The 15361-nt window shown below is 39.8% G+C and overlaps 3 protein-coding genes across 7 annotated transcripts in view; 2 read left to right on the forward strand and 1 right to left on the reverse strand.

The window, feature by feature from the left end:
* Positions 1-17: 17 nt before the first annotated feature.
* Positions 18-9973, forward strand: strada (STE20 related adaptor alpha). Of its 2 annotated transcripts, XM_020605439.1 has the most exons (13): positions 18-128; positions 815-878; positions 1373-1430; positions 4690-4718; positions 6240-6342; positions 6766-6887; positions 7113-7221; positions 7352-7475; positions 7673-7844; positions 7939-8043; positions 8338-8591; positions 8692-8734; positions 9057-9973. In XM_020605439.1, the coding sequence occupies exons 2-13, from the start codon at positions 867-869 to the stop codon at positions 9210-9212; spliced, it is 1287 nt and encodes a 428-aa protein (XP_020461095.1). In that variant the 5' UTR covers positions 18-128; positions 815-866; the 3' UTR covers positions 9213-9973. The 2 variants fall into 2 exon arrangements, with proteins under 2 accessions (XP_020461095.1, XP_020461097.1); XM_020605441.1 differs by lacking the exons at positions 18-128; positions 4690-4718 and having other exon boundaries at positions 848-878.
* Positions 9974-10037: 64 nt separating this feature from the next.
* On the reverse strand, positions 10038-12598 carry rnf113a (ring finger protein 113A). The gene is given in 10 exon segments (XM_020605460.1): positions 10038-10177; positions 10285-10391; positions 10463-10586; positions 10589-10639; positions 10729-10835; positions 10965-11074; positions 11379-11486; positions 11675-11773; positions 11868-11947; positions 12432-12598. Coding segments are annotated over 10 exon segments (960 nt in total). The 5' UTR covers positions 12538-12598; the 3' UTR covers positions 10038-10109.
* A 520-nt stretch (positions 12599-13118) lies between these two features.
* rundc3aa (RUN domain containing 3Aa) overlaps positions 13119-15361 on the forward strand; it is a 13703-nt gene continuing 11460 nt past the window's right edge. For 3 of the 4 annotated variants that reach the window (XM_020605456.1, XM_020605458.1, XM_020605457.1), the window contains exon 1: positions 13119-13417. In XM_020605456.1, the coding sequence (XP_020461112.1) occupies positions 13281-13417 (137 nt within the window). In that variant the 5' untranslated portion in view covers positions 13119-13280. The remainder of the gene's footprint in view (positions 13418-15361) is intronic. The other variant, XM_020605459.1, reaches the window with a different exon arrangement.

The raw sequence follows: 15361 nt of genomic DNA on the forward strand, positions 1-15361 counted from the left end.
GCGCAGCCGACAAAGCGTGGTGTGTTGCTGTCAAAAGCATCCTGCTGGAGAAGATGCCTAGCTAAATAAGTTATCGTAAAATAAAGGCTAGGACTCAATTCAGATATTGCTTTTCGAACATTATATAGGTAAGTTAAAATAGGTCAAGATAACGGCTTTAACTAACAATAATTTCCTGTTTTTAGTCTGCGCCCTCCGTCATTGCAATATTAGCGAGCCATTAGCAGGAGCTCTTCTTGTGACGAATCTGCTATTATTTAACTTGGCGACTTATTTCTTGTTCAAACTGCTTCATTTACTATCGTTGAAAGACAGCATATTTGTGTTTGTATAATAACCTGTGACAGAATTCTTGAGTATAGCATTGATATTGGTCGCAATAGACAAAATGCAAGTGACTTTTGATTTCTTTTTTTATTTATTGGTTTATTATGTAACTTGGATAATGGACATTAATAAATATTGCTGTGAATGTGTCATATTAAATCAAGATTATATTTGTTCATCTGTAGCCCCCAGAGAGACGTCTAAAAAGTCACCCTTAACACAGAATGTACGTTTAAAATTACAGTAGCCTGTTGAGATTATTTATGAGCATGCGGAACAGTAATAAAAAAGAAGAGAATTATAATGTTAGTAGGCGATTAAGGCAATAAAATGGGAGTTAACGTTAATAAAATATTAACTAGATAAGACAACATTGTTCTGCATTATTTAACGCTAGTTGAAACATGCAAAGTTGAAACACGGGCATCAAAATGAGTTGCTACATATTCCACTCTAGCCCTCATCAGACACTTCTTTCTTTTCACAGATATCCCCTGGATGTATTTTCACTATCATATGTAACACACTCAAGAGGATCCATGTCTTTTCTTGTAAGTGTTTGCATATTTTATACAGTTTACAAGACCAGTCCAGATAAGGCTCAAATCTCATGGTCGACCTAATATTAAAACTGTGGTACTTGTGTGTTTTCATTGGATATTTCCATTGAAGTTTATTTGGTCCAGGAGAAGGCTGAATCCCTGTAAGGGAAATTGCCTTGACAGCTTTCACTGTAAGCAGCCACACACTATAGTTGTCATAGAAAGGCATTCATTTACCATTTTATACAGAGACCAGTTTGCCTATTCACCCAGCACACGAAAGGATGCATGACATTGCTAAGCTTTTGTTAATGGAGTTTTCCATGACTTTCCCTTTATCACAAGAGACAGAAACCTTTTATAGCTGTAAAATATGTCCTCAGCATGAACTGTCTTCATTTAACAGCTTTAAATATGTTTATATTACTGTTGAACCTTTCCTTATTCTTGCTTGCATTTTGTCTCCTTTTCTCCATGTCTGTTATTAACCCTGTGTCTATCAGCGTTGGGTATCTGAAAAATTGAGTGTGGAGAGCCTGCGGGATTTGGAGTTATTTGGAGGTGAGGTTCAAGGCAAATCAACTTACAAACAAAAGGATTCAATATTCCCAAACCACCACTAACACACTATATTCAATTCTAGGCTTTGCTCTAAGTGAGTAGTTGCTTTGCTTGCATTACAATTCTGAAAGTTTTCCATTGGTCAGTCACTCATCTGTTACTTGTCTTGAGCGCTATTGCAGCACTGTTTCTGTTTGCGACAGTAATTTAGCAGAGGATGGCACAAACAAAATCATATTTCAATTAATGTTTCTTGTGGCCATGTCACATACAAAAACGCTGTGTCATGTTATTCAATGCTTCTTGTGACTTATATTAGTCTCGTGTTTATTTTGAGTGTACTGTAATTGTGTACTTGTTTTTGCCTATCACATATTTGTCCTTGTATGTAAATTTAACTTTATCTCTCTTGTGTCGCCAAGTGCTTGCTCAAGGGGGATTTGCTGGGTTTTTCCTCTATTATAATAATAATAATAATAATAATAGTAAGGTCACTTTTGTTGTGATTTGGCGTTATACAGATAAAACTGAATCGAATTAAAGTAAATGTAACAGATTTGCCTTGTTGGGCAATTAAATGTGACTTTAATAAGAACTTCTGGTACTTGAGACACAAGTAGACACAACAAAGCCATGCCAAGCTTTGAGATAGCATTTAGTTTTTAGCCAGTATGTGCTGGTTTACAGGCTTTAGTGTTGCACTCATGCTATAATGAAAATGCTATTACTATGAGGTGATATATTGGAAAACCTTTCACATAATGCAAATAGTAAATGCATGTTTTTGTGTGGGGTTGTGTATCTCTTGGTATCAAGGTTTGCAGAACAGTAGCCCAAGAAGAAGCCAAATAAGTCAGCTACATGTATGCACACAATAATATAACATACACAAGGTATATAAAGTAAGCACTAAAGGATTGGAACAAGGAAGACAATTGGTTTGATCCTTCCCAGTAGATATGGTGAATGAATGGCTTTGCTTGGGGGTTATTTGTGATATTTTTTGAGGGTGTTCCTGTTTTGCAGTATCATTTAAGTCTGCACATGTAATTCGGGTTATTTAATTGGTGATTCAAGAATCATTCATAGTATTATCAACTGGCTGCATGATCCACAGTATCACACCCCAGAGAGTTTGATACACCGGACTCTCTCTGTCTTAACCAGAATATCAGACCCACTCACTCTTGAGTGTACCTCCTTTCTGCCCACCTGACATGTGTACATATATCAGTTGCATCATTAAGTGCCGAAATAGTGTGATGAGTGTGTTGGAAGAGATGGAATAACAAACACTCCCAACCTTTTAATTTTAGCCTGGAGTATTAAGCAATATAATTTGGCAACAGTAGCAACATGAGTGAATATTAGTTGATGGTAGTTTAAAGATACGTTGGGGCTTAGTTCTGATGTTTCCGATTTTGTGCGCCTGTCCTACAGACAGCTCAGGACAAATCAGCGGTCTTAATGTAATGAAGGTCAGATTGGAAATAATTAACTAATTAATTTATACAGAGCTGCTTCTCTAAATGACTCATTACTTCTACACTTCATCACTACTACAAAATTACTTGTTCAATCCTCATATTTTTCAAATGAGATGAGAAAGGTTCTTATTGACTTAAAACCTTTTTGCTTTTCTCAGCAGTCTGTGATCTGAACTATCCACCCTCCAGACATAAATCTCTAAAGTAAGACTGGTGGGCTAATGATGGATTGTATATTTAGAAAAGTATGCAAAAATAATTACTGTTTCTTCTTCTTGTTCAAGACCAAACAAGCAGAATCTTGAGAAAATACATTTTCCTGAAATCATAAGAAAAATGCCCCAAGGATTGAAAATTAGAGTGCTTTTACCATCTGTGTTATTTTTTGGACTGGAACATATGAACTGTTGTAAGTAGATATGTTGCCTAAATGGCTAAACCACATTAATTCCTCACTGTGACTGATGACAGTGGCTTTGATGTTTTCGGGAGGTAATATTTCATGCAGTCACATTAAGACCTGATAGAAAATATTGCTTTGATAAGAGATAGTTGTACTTTACTGTATGTCAAAGTGGAGTGAAAAGGTTATTTTCAGGACTTGTATTTGAGTTTTGAGTCATAAGCATAAACTAAAAAACGATGGATATGCTGACAGCTCCAGGAGTGCAGCCACCAAAAGTCGATCACGAACTTGGCGGTCCGATGCTGTCACTCCACTTCTGGTTGCTACTGCGCCGAATCTGGTTGCAAACAGGCAAGATTCACAATATTTTGGCTTCATTTTTGCATAGTGGAGGGAAGTGGTGACACCACGTCCATTGTATACTGTATATGTCAAAGGTCATAACTGAAGGGTGATTGTGGCCTGAAGCTAAAAGCAGCATGTTGGTAGCTGTGTGTTGGTGGTTTGTTTATTTTTCCAAATGCCATGTTTCTCCGCATTAAAAATCTGTAATTTTTGGCACATTATTGAAGTTTTTATGTTCTGGGCTAGATTATGTAATTATTTCTTTCTTTGCAAACTTTGCCTCATTTTCCATCTGGCTGATCACTGGTCAGTGTTGCCTGTTTGTTCAGGTGTATCATTTGTGTTTTTAGGCTGTGATGTGCTCCAGTTGTTTTTACATAATATATAGGGGCTCATGAGGTAGAGTGGGTCATCTCCTAACCAGAGGGTTAGCGGTTCAATTCCCGGCTTGTCTGGTTCATATGTCGAAGTGTCCTTGAGCAAGACACTGAACCCCCAGTTGCTCCCGGTGTGTGAATGTATGAGTGCTTGAGAGTGCAAATGGATGAATGGCCAAATAGTGTGAAAGCGCTTTGAGTGTGCTGCAATGCATAGAAAAGTGCTGTACAAGTATAAGACCATAATATATGGAAACAACCTGCAAAGTTTAGCTAAATAGTTTTTCTTTCCCCCCCATTTGCTTTTAAATTAATAGTCTTTTAGTGCAGATATAAGCACTTTTGCAACTTGGGTGAGAATTAATTTTTGCTGTTGCAGTGCATTTTCAGTTTTATTGTATTCCCACAAGTTATCATGAAAACTGTGTGTATTGATAATGGTGCGTCACTTTGTCGGCTGAAGGACAAAGTTGCTAGGAAACAGTAAAAGCAGCAAAGGTCATGATGAAATTCTTCAACACGCAGCAACCCCTCACTATCAGAGGCTGCACTTCCCAGTTCAAGAGCCGCTCTAAACCCAGATTTTTCTCTTGTTTTGTGTGTGTACGTGTGTTTATGTCATTGATGTGGTTTTTCTATCCCAGAGCAGGCTCAGGGACACTCTCACAGGAAAGTAAGTGTGGTACTCCTGTCACTGCATTGTCATCACCCATTTAAAGTACCTTATGTGTATGTGCGTGCATGCATGTGTATGTGCGCACACATGCAAAGGAATGCACAAACCCCCAAAACTTTGCACATTTACTGTATGTATGCATGAGTGTTCGGTTCATGACACATGCTATACATGCTTGTAGCTTAAGCAGGCATTTCACCTCACTCACCAGGGCTTCTGTTGGGGAATAAAGGGAACTGGTAGAGTGTTTTGTGAAAGAAAATAATGCGTTTGTGCAGCCTGTCTGAATGGTCCAGTCTGAGATTTCGGTGTGTTAACATACTGTGCTCCAGGTAACTACTTCGTTTTGATTTTTGGTGTCTTTTTCTACTCCATCTAAAAGTCTTGACTAATTTTGTCTCAGAACATTTTGTGCTATGAATATTTGCCATTTGACACTGCCTGTTTGTGCCGTCAGTCCTTTGTTGAGTTGGTGGTGAACTGATACGTTGTCACGCTTCGATGTCTGCCACTGTGCGCCTGTGGGCTGCAGATGGATGGAGTACCATGTGTTCAGCTTTTGCAATGCATGGCAACCCCTTTTGAATCTGATCACAATAGCAGTTTGCATAACAAGCCATGTGATCAGATCAACAAATGTTCACTTAAATGATGGCAGCTGTAGCATGACTGACCTTGCTGTCATGCCGAATTTAATGTAAAGTTTGTATGTATGGCAGAAGGTGCCGTCCACACATGGAGTAACTCTTGTATTTATCTGTGAGGATATTTTCAGAGTTGTGTGTGTATGTGTGTCTCTGATCTTGATCTTGAAGTAATCTCCGGCTTATAGGATACAATTGCACACACAGATGTGCACTTTTCTAATTTTGAATGTGTGTCTTCTTCATTCTGGTCACCATGGAAATGGTCCAAATAATGATACAGCTTGCCTTCATTTGCCTCCAGAGCTTGCTGCTGTAATCTGTCCATCTCCATCATTTGAATAGCAATAAAGTGATGGAATCAGGAGTCCTCACTGCCAAGAGTGTTCACCTTCTCTACATGTGTCTGCACATGTAAAGTCTAACATATGTTAAAGCAGGAAGAAATAGACAATACGTGATGCTGTATTTATGTGGTATTCTATTGCTACACAATATTGTGAAAACTGAAAAAACACATTGTTTCACAAATACTGTTATAGGTCATAAAAAAAACCTACACAGTCTTATGTTGAGCGGATCCATACATGGAATGTTCTTCAATCGCTTGATCTGCTGTAGATAATTGGATAATTGCTGGTGAAGACTTGAGTGCCAGTAACTAGTTCCTGTTGTTTTTCCTTTGTTTAGTGCCATGGGACATGCTAACACATCTTGATAACGCACCTGTTCTTTGGTGATGTTTGGACAGATATCACACATATGATTCTGATAGCCACTCATAGGCCCATTGGCACTGGTCTTGCACTGGAACAAGTGAGGTCGGTGTCACATCCAATCTTGATTCACTCTGGTCTTTCTCCTCTGCCTTCAGGCCCATGAGGACAGTCAGGAGAGTCTGACCTCCCTCCCACATCGGGACACCATGGGCAGTTTCCTCCCTGACAGCAACTCGTACGAGCTCCTCACCATTATCGGTCAGTGAAAGCAGACACGTACCTGGACTTGGCTGCTTACGTTGATTACGAAAAACACAAAATACACTCAGTTTTCTTTTATTAGCGCTAAACTATTAGAAGTTGTTGTGGCTGAAGTGTGTGTGGTCCCTTGTCAGGTATTGTTTTTAGAAAACAGCTTCACTGCATCATTATATAAAATACACAGAAAGCAAAGTCCTGAATACAAATTAGGTTTTAGGTGAATGGTATACAAATGCTAAAAATGTTCTCATATTTTGCAATGCAGGTTTTGCACTGCAGTTAAACAGCACTAGTGCCAACCTATGCATTTGTTTGGTATTTTACATCTTTACAATACAAATACTGAAAAAACAAGGATACTTATTGAACAGTCACATGAATTTTTTTTTTTTTTTTTAACGAAGTCTATGTTTGTTTTAGGTCGGGGCCTGGATGACCTGATGACAGTGAACCTGGCTCGATACAGACCCACTGGCGAGCACGTAGCTATCCGACGGATTGACTTGGAGTTGTGCACTAATGATATGGTCACCTACCTGCAGGTCTGCATCAGTCTGCCGTCCTCCTCCGATCCCATCCATCTGCATGACTCAGCTCTCTTGTAGTCTTATCAGCTGTTAGTGGATATAGTTCTGTTTTTTTTTTGTTTTTTTTTTAATCTCACTGCTTCATTGGGAAGATGCCCTCCTAAGTAAATTCAGTCATCTTCTCTCCTCTGCCTGTCAAATAGATGTAATAAGACATGCTTCCTTTCCTCTGCCTCCCAGGGTGAACTACATGTGTCAAAGTTGTTTCACCACCCTAGTATTCTACCCTACAAGAGTGTCTTCATAGCTGAAAATGAGCTGTGGGTCATCACCCCCTTCATGGCTTATGGTGAGGAGTGGACTTCTATAAACTTACATATCAAGTGATTATACTTAGTATATCTTTTTTAATATTTAAAAGAAGCCAGTACTATAAGATCTTTCTCACCACAAGCATCTGTGTTTGATGATTTTTCCAGGCTCAGCCAGAGATCTCATTTGCACACATTTTACCGATGGTATGGTTGAGCTGACCATCGCATACATTTTGCTAGGCATGCTCAAAGCTCTTGAATACATCCATCACATGGGATACGTCCACCGGTAAGATGAACTTCTACATTGGGTTAGAGGTTTTGAAGGCAGGCACTTTGTGATCTGCTGTTCATTATTTCTTTTTTTGGGGGGCCTATACTTCCATTGGGTTTTAATAAATTGACAGTCTTGATCAACTTAATACTGTTTACCTTACTTGTAAATACAGGTCAACATGATATTTAATGTTGTCTGGTTATGTGTAGGAGTGTGAAGGCCAGCCATGTGTTGATCTCAGCAGATGGCCAGGTCTGCATGTCAGGTCTGCGCAGCATCTTCAGCCTGATTCGTCACGGGCAGAGGGCCAAAGTGGTTCACGACTTCCCCCAGTACGGTGTCAAGGTGCTACCCTGGCTCAGCCCTGAGGTGCTGCAGCAGGTACCGCATTCCTACATACTGCAGCATTAACGGGTCATGAAAAGAGAGATAATGTCAGTAACAGATCATTTCATATGTGAATTATTTTTCTCAGAACCTGCAGGGCTATGACTCTCGGTCAGACATCTACAGCCTCGGCATCACAGCCTGTGAACTGGCAAACGGACATGTGCCCTTCAAAGACATGCCAGCTACGCAGGTGCACAGGGACACATCAGCTCCTTACCTGCTCTTCTGCATGATGTCATCAATATGTAGCCTGTCATTTAGCGACAAATAAGAAAATGGGGTACACTATATCATCTCCAGTTGATCGATTGAGGAGAAAAAAAAAAAAAGAATGCTCCATTGGTCAGTTTCTGAAAATTATTTTAGTTTGCACCTACACTAAAGAGGAGGGGTAGAAGTCAGTTAGAAAATGGTTTAAAGGACCAACAGTAACTAAATCCCAGAGGTAGGTGATCCAATACTTTCTACTGCTTCACTTCCACAGATGCTGCTGGAGAAGTTAAATGGGACAGTGCCCTGTTTGCTGGATACCACCACTGTTCCACCAGAGGAGCTATCCATGAAACCATCTCGATCCGGTGCTGACTCTGGGATCTGCGAGGGCCCTGGAGCTGGAGGGGTGAGACACTCGAACGGCGAACCTTCCTCTTCATCAGCAGGACACCCCTACAACCGGACGTTCTCCCCAGACTTTCACGCCTTTGTTGAGCTGTGCCTACAGCGAGACCCAGAAAAGAGGTTGGTGTTTCTCTTCCTGCATGCTTCAGTATTGTATGGGACATGTTACAGAAATATTATGGTTCAAGATGCTAATTTTTCCCTCTTTATTTTCTGTCAGACCATCTGCCACCACTCTCATAGGCCACCCCTTCTTCAAACAGGTGTGTAAATTATCAGACACGATCACTTATTAAATCAGTTGTAATTGTTTTGTTATTGATTTGTCACCTTAGTTGTCTTCCTAGCTTGGTAACTAAAAAGACGTCTGTTATATATACATCCTCTAAATTCCACTCTCTGGGATACAACCAAGGTGTGTGGGGGTGTTCTTAAGTGACTTTCTGAATGTGGCTCACCATGCCACCACTCAAGAAATGTGGGAGAAAAAAAAGATGCAACTTTGTTAATTATAATGTGGAGGATAAATTGAAATCATAAAATTAAAGACTGTCCTCCAGCTGTTTTATTTTTTCCTGCTCTCAGATCAAACTGCGGCCCTCGGAGGCATTGCCTGAGTTGCTACGGCCCGTGTCCCCCATCACCAGCTTTGAGACCTCCAAGCCGCAGGACTCTCCCTCTGGGCTGGCCAGTCTGGAGTCGGGTCTCAGCCAGCTGGAGGTCGATGACTGGGATTTCTGACTGTGAGCAACTTGGTGGAGAGACGCTCATAGGAGCCTGACGGGAATCTCTCTGAAGAGACAGGATGACATTTCCTTTTGTAATGGCTCCCTTGTAAATAGTACAAATCTCAAACTAAAAGGAGTCATTGTTCTCAGAGTTTAAAAGCCAGCAACCATCTTGCCTGTTTTCTCTTACACCCTTTTTTCCTCCAGATATGGACAGACTCTGCACTGCACTGATGGCCTTTCCACACACACACACCTCACAGATTGTTCTTATACATAACAAGCTCCCTGCAGCCAAAATCCAAAAAATCTCTGTTCCTCATGCTGTTGCTCAGGTGTCAGAGGAGGCTGTATGGATGTAGACGTAGACGAAAAGTAAAGATTATCATGAAATGGATTAGTCAGAACCTGCTGCTAATATTCAGAGGGGACTCTCTACCTCTTGTTGGAACTTGCTCAGTTAGCCCTCCACACCAGATGGAAGGTTTCAGCTTTGTTACAAGGGCCAACTAAATTAGTATGTACATGCATTTCTTAGCTCTCTAACCCTGTTACAGTGTAAACTACATCTCATGCTTTACACATCACTTTTGTTGAGCACAGATTAAGTATAACATCTGTTAACTACAGAGCATAAAGGCATGTATTACCTTGATCTTACTCTGGGCAGAATGTTACTTATGTCATAAGTGAATGTTACATTGGTGCTTGTTGTGTCTGCATGTATTTGAAAGTGAGAACAAAGCAAAGTGTTGCAAATGTCAAGTTTGACTTTTTAACAATAAACATTATTTGCTTCAGTGTTTTAACTTTGATGTATCACACAGTGAGGCGGTTACAGATCTAAAAAGGTTATTTTATTCAAAATTGACACAAAAATAACGTAAAGGTTGAAAAGGTTCGCATGTTGCTAATCTTCCTCTTCTGATGGTGGCTGGTCTGTTGCAGCGTGATGTTTTTCCATCTTGGCCATCAACTCTGGAAAAGGACAACAACAGGAAACATGACTGAGGGGAATTCTCATCACATGCTGTAAATATCTTTAAAATCATTTATTGTCATGGTTCTCAAAAGTCCCCTCTCACCTTTAGCAGGGTTAAAGACACCGTTAGTTTGAGTGTTGCACACATAGCAGCGCTTGGACTTGCGGTAATGCTGAAGAGCACAGGCCTCACAAAAATAGTGCCTGCACCTGGCGACATTTGACAGGTTAACACGTTGCAACTTGGAATGAACAAGACTTTGCACTATGAAGAAGCTTACTTTGTGATAATGGGATTCTTAAAGGATTCCCTGCAGATGAAGCACTTAAAGGGCAAGTCCTCTTCATCACTGTTCACCTCGTAGTTCTCATCATCTTAAATTAAAGTACAAACATTGTTCAGGAAATGCTAATGCGGGCACAAAACACTGACATGCAGTCAAGGAACTTACAGCTGTCTAAAAGCAGGCGACAAGAACATTAAAGTAAATGGTCATGATTAAAAATAAGTTCACTTCAAGTTAGTTATTCAAAAGAAAACATCCACCTCCAAAACCACAGAAACCGGTCTCTTTGTAGTCTTTGCAAATGTCGGGCTGGTAGTCCCACCTAACTGTGGCTCTGAGGTGTTCAGGGGCTCGGATTGGTCCTTTTCTGTGAAAAGGTTGGAGAAAATTTCATTTATCATTAGTAATAAATGATTCTGTTAGCATTCATAGATGAAGAATGCCTTATAAAAGCATGTGAGCAAGCATACAATGAATGTTTCAGCTTAGTACGCACCTGACCATGCCAGAGGAGGCATTGCCCATGGTGGTATCTTTGGGCTTGATGAATTTTTGGTAATTGTTGATGCCACGGTAGATTCTGTCATCTTCTTTACCTGTTAGCTCCTTTTGAAGCAGAAAAAGGGTTAATCCGGTAGGAAGGAGGAAACTTCAAAATTATTTGGCAGAGAAGCTGCATAATTTAACATTTGTGCAAAGCTGGTGAGAAAAATGCAATTAACAATTTGACATTTAATATATGACTTGTGGGAGTTATACAACATTTATAACTCGTGGAACTCTGAGCCACTAGTACTGTGTATTTAACTAACGTATATTGAAATGTACACAGAAACAGTTCAGAAATGCTTCTTAAATAGAAGCTTTCTGCAAAACTGTGGCATTAGAGTAACATCATGTAATCCACTACCTCTTGGATTTTCTGACTTCTCTCAAAGATGGCCTGAGCGTCCTTGTCCCTCTCTGTGTCCAGCTGATATGTAGCAGTGGCGCCCATGTCTTCTGGTCCTTCTGGTTTCTTTTTTGGACAAGATTAATGAATAGTGGAGAGTGAGAAAGACTTCTCAGTTACTCCCATTAAGCCAAGATATTGTGGCTTAACAACAAAGTGACATGCTTCTGATTTACTTTTCCTGACCAGAGAGTTTAAACCATCCTCCCTACAACCACAACCAAATGTGATATGGATGAAAAGTCTCAACTTACTGCCGACCGTGTGGACTTATAGGCAACTGTGATCTTCTTGTCTTCTTTGTCATCTTCACTTTCACTGGACGATACAGCATCTCTTTCCACTTTCTTTGTCTGGACAGGAATGGAAGAAGAGTCAGACTCACCTAATCATTGTCAATGACACACAACGAACATGAATTTTAAAATACTATAATTATTATAGTACTCTTTGAATCATAGGGTTGACTCCAGTGTCCTTCTTTTCTCTTCTGACCACAGTGCTCTGGTCTTCGTCATTGCTGCCATCTGGGGGAAAAAGTTGCATGCTTACTTTTTGCATCTTCTCTTTAAGTAAGAAATAGCTCACAAGCTGTAAACCTCACATGGGCTGACACCTGACACATGGGCTGACACCTGACAGTACATCTGCCAATTTCTGTATTATTAAGATATCAAGCGGCATCTGAATAAACAGGGAAAAGGGAGGATGCAGGATGGTCAAAAGTAATATCCTTCCAAATTCCGAGGGCGCATAAACGCAGCACAAATAAGTGCGCTGGTTTAAACAGTGATAACAGTATTTCACAACCTGCCCACAGTTCTCGTCCTTTGTAACACACTTGGCTTTTATCGTGTAAATATTACTGTAAGAGTTGAAGGCAGGGATACAAGAACAAACACTTGATAGTTAAGACCATAGCGGTTAGGCCCGCTGACAAAGCGTTACCAACACACGGTTTTATGATGGCAGTAAAACACCAGAAATATTAGCTAAATCAGTTATTATTACCTTTATCGCTATCGCTTGCTTTCCTCTTCCGCCCGGAGAATTTCTTTGTAGATTTTTTGAATAGAAAAGTGCAAGACCCAGCTTTTGGACCTTCTGACTCCGCCATCTTGTCGCTACTATATAAATAACGGCCCGCACGACAGCGCCCCCTGTTGTCCCGGAGCAAAATATAATACAACTGTAGCCTGTAATAATAAACATTTAAATACATTTATTATAATTATTAAATAATTAAAATAAAGCACAATTTAAAAATATCAAATGCATCTATTTCCTGTTTTTTTAATCAAAACAAAAATGCACACCGACTTAAGAAAGAACGAAGTTGTCTTAATTTTTGAATATTACTGTATATTTCCCTAACAGATTAAAAAAATGTTAGGCTCCACACTTATCATCACTGCTGTTAGTGTACGCATTTAATAAGACGGGTAGGATTTAAAAACGTATTTACACACTGAAAGCTACCTACCAATTTACAAAAGTAGAATGCGTTAAGGTATCATTTCCACTAAAAGTGCAGGACGTGCGCGAAATAAATGATAGAAATGGGGGAGATGAGATAAAACCATGATTATTCGGCCATCAAACCGGAAAAGGGGGGGCAGAGAGAGGGAGAGAGAGAGAGAGAGAAAGAGAGAGGATATTATTGCGAAAATATACACCGGAAGATGTGCATTTGATCGTGTCTAACTTGACTATGGTCAACTCTGTCCTGTCCTCCTCCTCCTCCTCCTCCTCCTCCTCCCCCTCCGTCTCTAACAGCAGCATCCCTGGCTCCTCGCAAAGAACAGCGGGTGTTTGTAAGACTCAGTATACGCAAAGGGAGGGGTCCTGGCCTGGGCGCGGATGCCGAAGAGGCCCCGGGGCCGCCGCTGGATGGAGCCGGGCTGCATACACACAGCAATGGCTATGGGTCTGACATCGAAAAAGGCGTCTGCTCGGAGCGTCGGCGTGGAGCGAAAAAACCTCATCACGGTTTGCAGGTAGAGGCTACATCACGCCACTGGCGTCATACTCTATTTGTCTGCAATTTACCTGCCCCTGTGGGTTGTTGAGTTCATAAATTTGACAATATGACTACAATGGAGGATATTTGTTTAAAACTGTCATTCCTGCGGTGATTAAACAATGGCATCAGGACACTAAACAGATGGAAAATAATGCAGAGAAACTGACACATTTCTGGAAAGCCTGAGTGGACACAGGTGCATTTTCACCTTCACATGCCCCTAGGAACCTAGATAGCTACTTTCTTATGCTTTTAACAGGTTGAGACACCTGCTTGATGCAGGTAAATTCAGCTTTAGATAATATATACACAGGAATAGTGGGCCTGACTTCATTCTGAGAACAGAGGTAGAGAGAAAATGAAACAGCCAACAGCAGGTTTCCTCCTCCATCACAGTCAGTTTGAGTGTCAGTATGGGACAAGGGCATAGGGAGCAGTGCAAGGACTCCCCCCCCATCAGTGGCCCTCAGCCTGCACAGTAGACTGGGCCCTGATGGGCTGTGATGTGCAGTCTTTTTATGGCTCATATAAATCACTGTCTTGTTCAGTGTTCAGAGAATTTAGGGCCATAAACTCCAGTACCTTCCATCAGTTTATCTGTCTGAGCTGAGAGGAGCTTTAACACACCTGATGAGAGGCCTTCCTTTCACAAAATGCCCCGAATTGTGCCCCATGTAGTTCAGACACTGACCCATGTTGGATTTGGTGTTTAAACAGTGCAGGGTTAGGAACGAGGCTGGTTTTAAAGTGACATTATATTGTCATTTTTATATATGCAGTTGACCTTTAAGGCTTGTGTAATATCTTGTGTAACATAGAATGATCGAATTTCATATAGTTTCTAACCTTTGTGGCTTATGAGCCCCCTAAAATGATAAAGAGTCTCAAATCACACATTAAAGTGCTGATGTTGACATGGTTGGTGAGTAGTTTCATCAAAGAGGGACTTTTTTATTTCTTCTTGTTTCGCTTAAAATATTTTTAGGGGTAAAGTATCTAGTATTTCAAAAGAAAACACAAGAATTAGAGTAAATTCAGAAAACAAAAGTTAACCAAAGAGAAACATGTTTTTCTTTTTTTTTTGCTACGTTAATCCTTTACCCCTCAGGTTAGGACCCCTGACCAAAATATTCTCTGTGAAGCTTCATATAGTTAAGCTTATAACCTCTATAATATTGCCAATATGATATAAGTCTGTCACACAGTCAAATTCCCCCAAGGTTATCAAGTTTTGTTGTTGTTGTTTTTTTTTTGTTTGTTTTTTTTTATACATATTTTGGGACTAAACTGCCTCTAAAGGACTCAGTGTGATAATCTTTACATACTTCATGGTGTTTTGTTCTTGTTCCTCAACAGGCAATACATATATTTTATACATACATTAATGTTTTTCACTGACTATCCTATAGTTTATAGTTTTACTATAGTAGTATTCTAGTATTCATCAACAAGTGAAGAAGCATCTACCACCATCCAGTACAATGCAAACCTTATTTTTTCCAAACACAGCTAACACCAAAATGTTTATGACCATACTGTTTATTTAATTTTCCTAGGCCAAATAATGTCTGCATCTATAAAATGTAATAATAATAATAATAATAATAATAATAATAATAATAATAGTTATAGTAACCTTATCTACTTTATTGTATTATTGTTTTGAGCTTTGCTTTGATAGTTTTGTAGTTCTCTCATAAATCAAAACATTACTATTGTTCTTGTCATAAATGTTATTGTAGGGTCCTAATGATTTTTTAATTTTAAATTTTTTATTATTTAATGAATTTTTTTTTTATTATTTAATAGGAGTTTGCATGTTCTCCTTGTGCTTGCGTGGGTTCTCTCCGGGCACTCTGGCTTCCTCCCACAGTCCAAAGACATGCAGCTTAGGTTGATTGGTGTCTCTAAATTGCCC

The sequence above is a fragment of the Monopterus albus genome, unplaced genomic scaffold, assembly GCF_001952655.1.
Source record: "Monopterus albus unplaced genomic scaffold, M_albus_1.0 scaffold70.1, whole genome shotgun sequence".
Taxonomy (NCBI): Eukaryota; Metazoa; Chordata; class Actinopteri; order Synbranchiformes; family Synbranchidae; genus Monopterus; species Monopterus albus.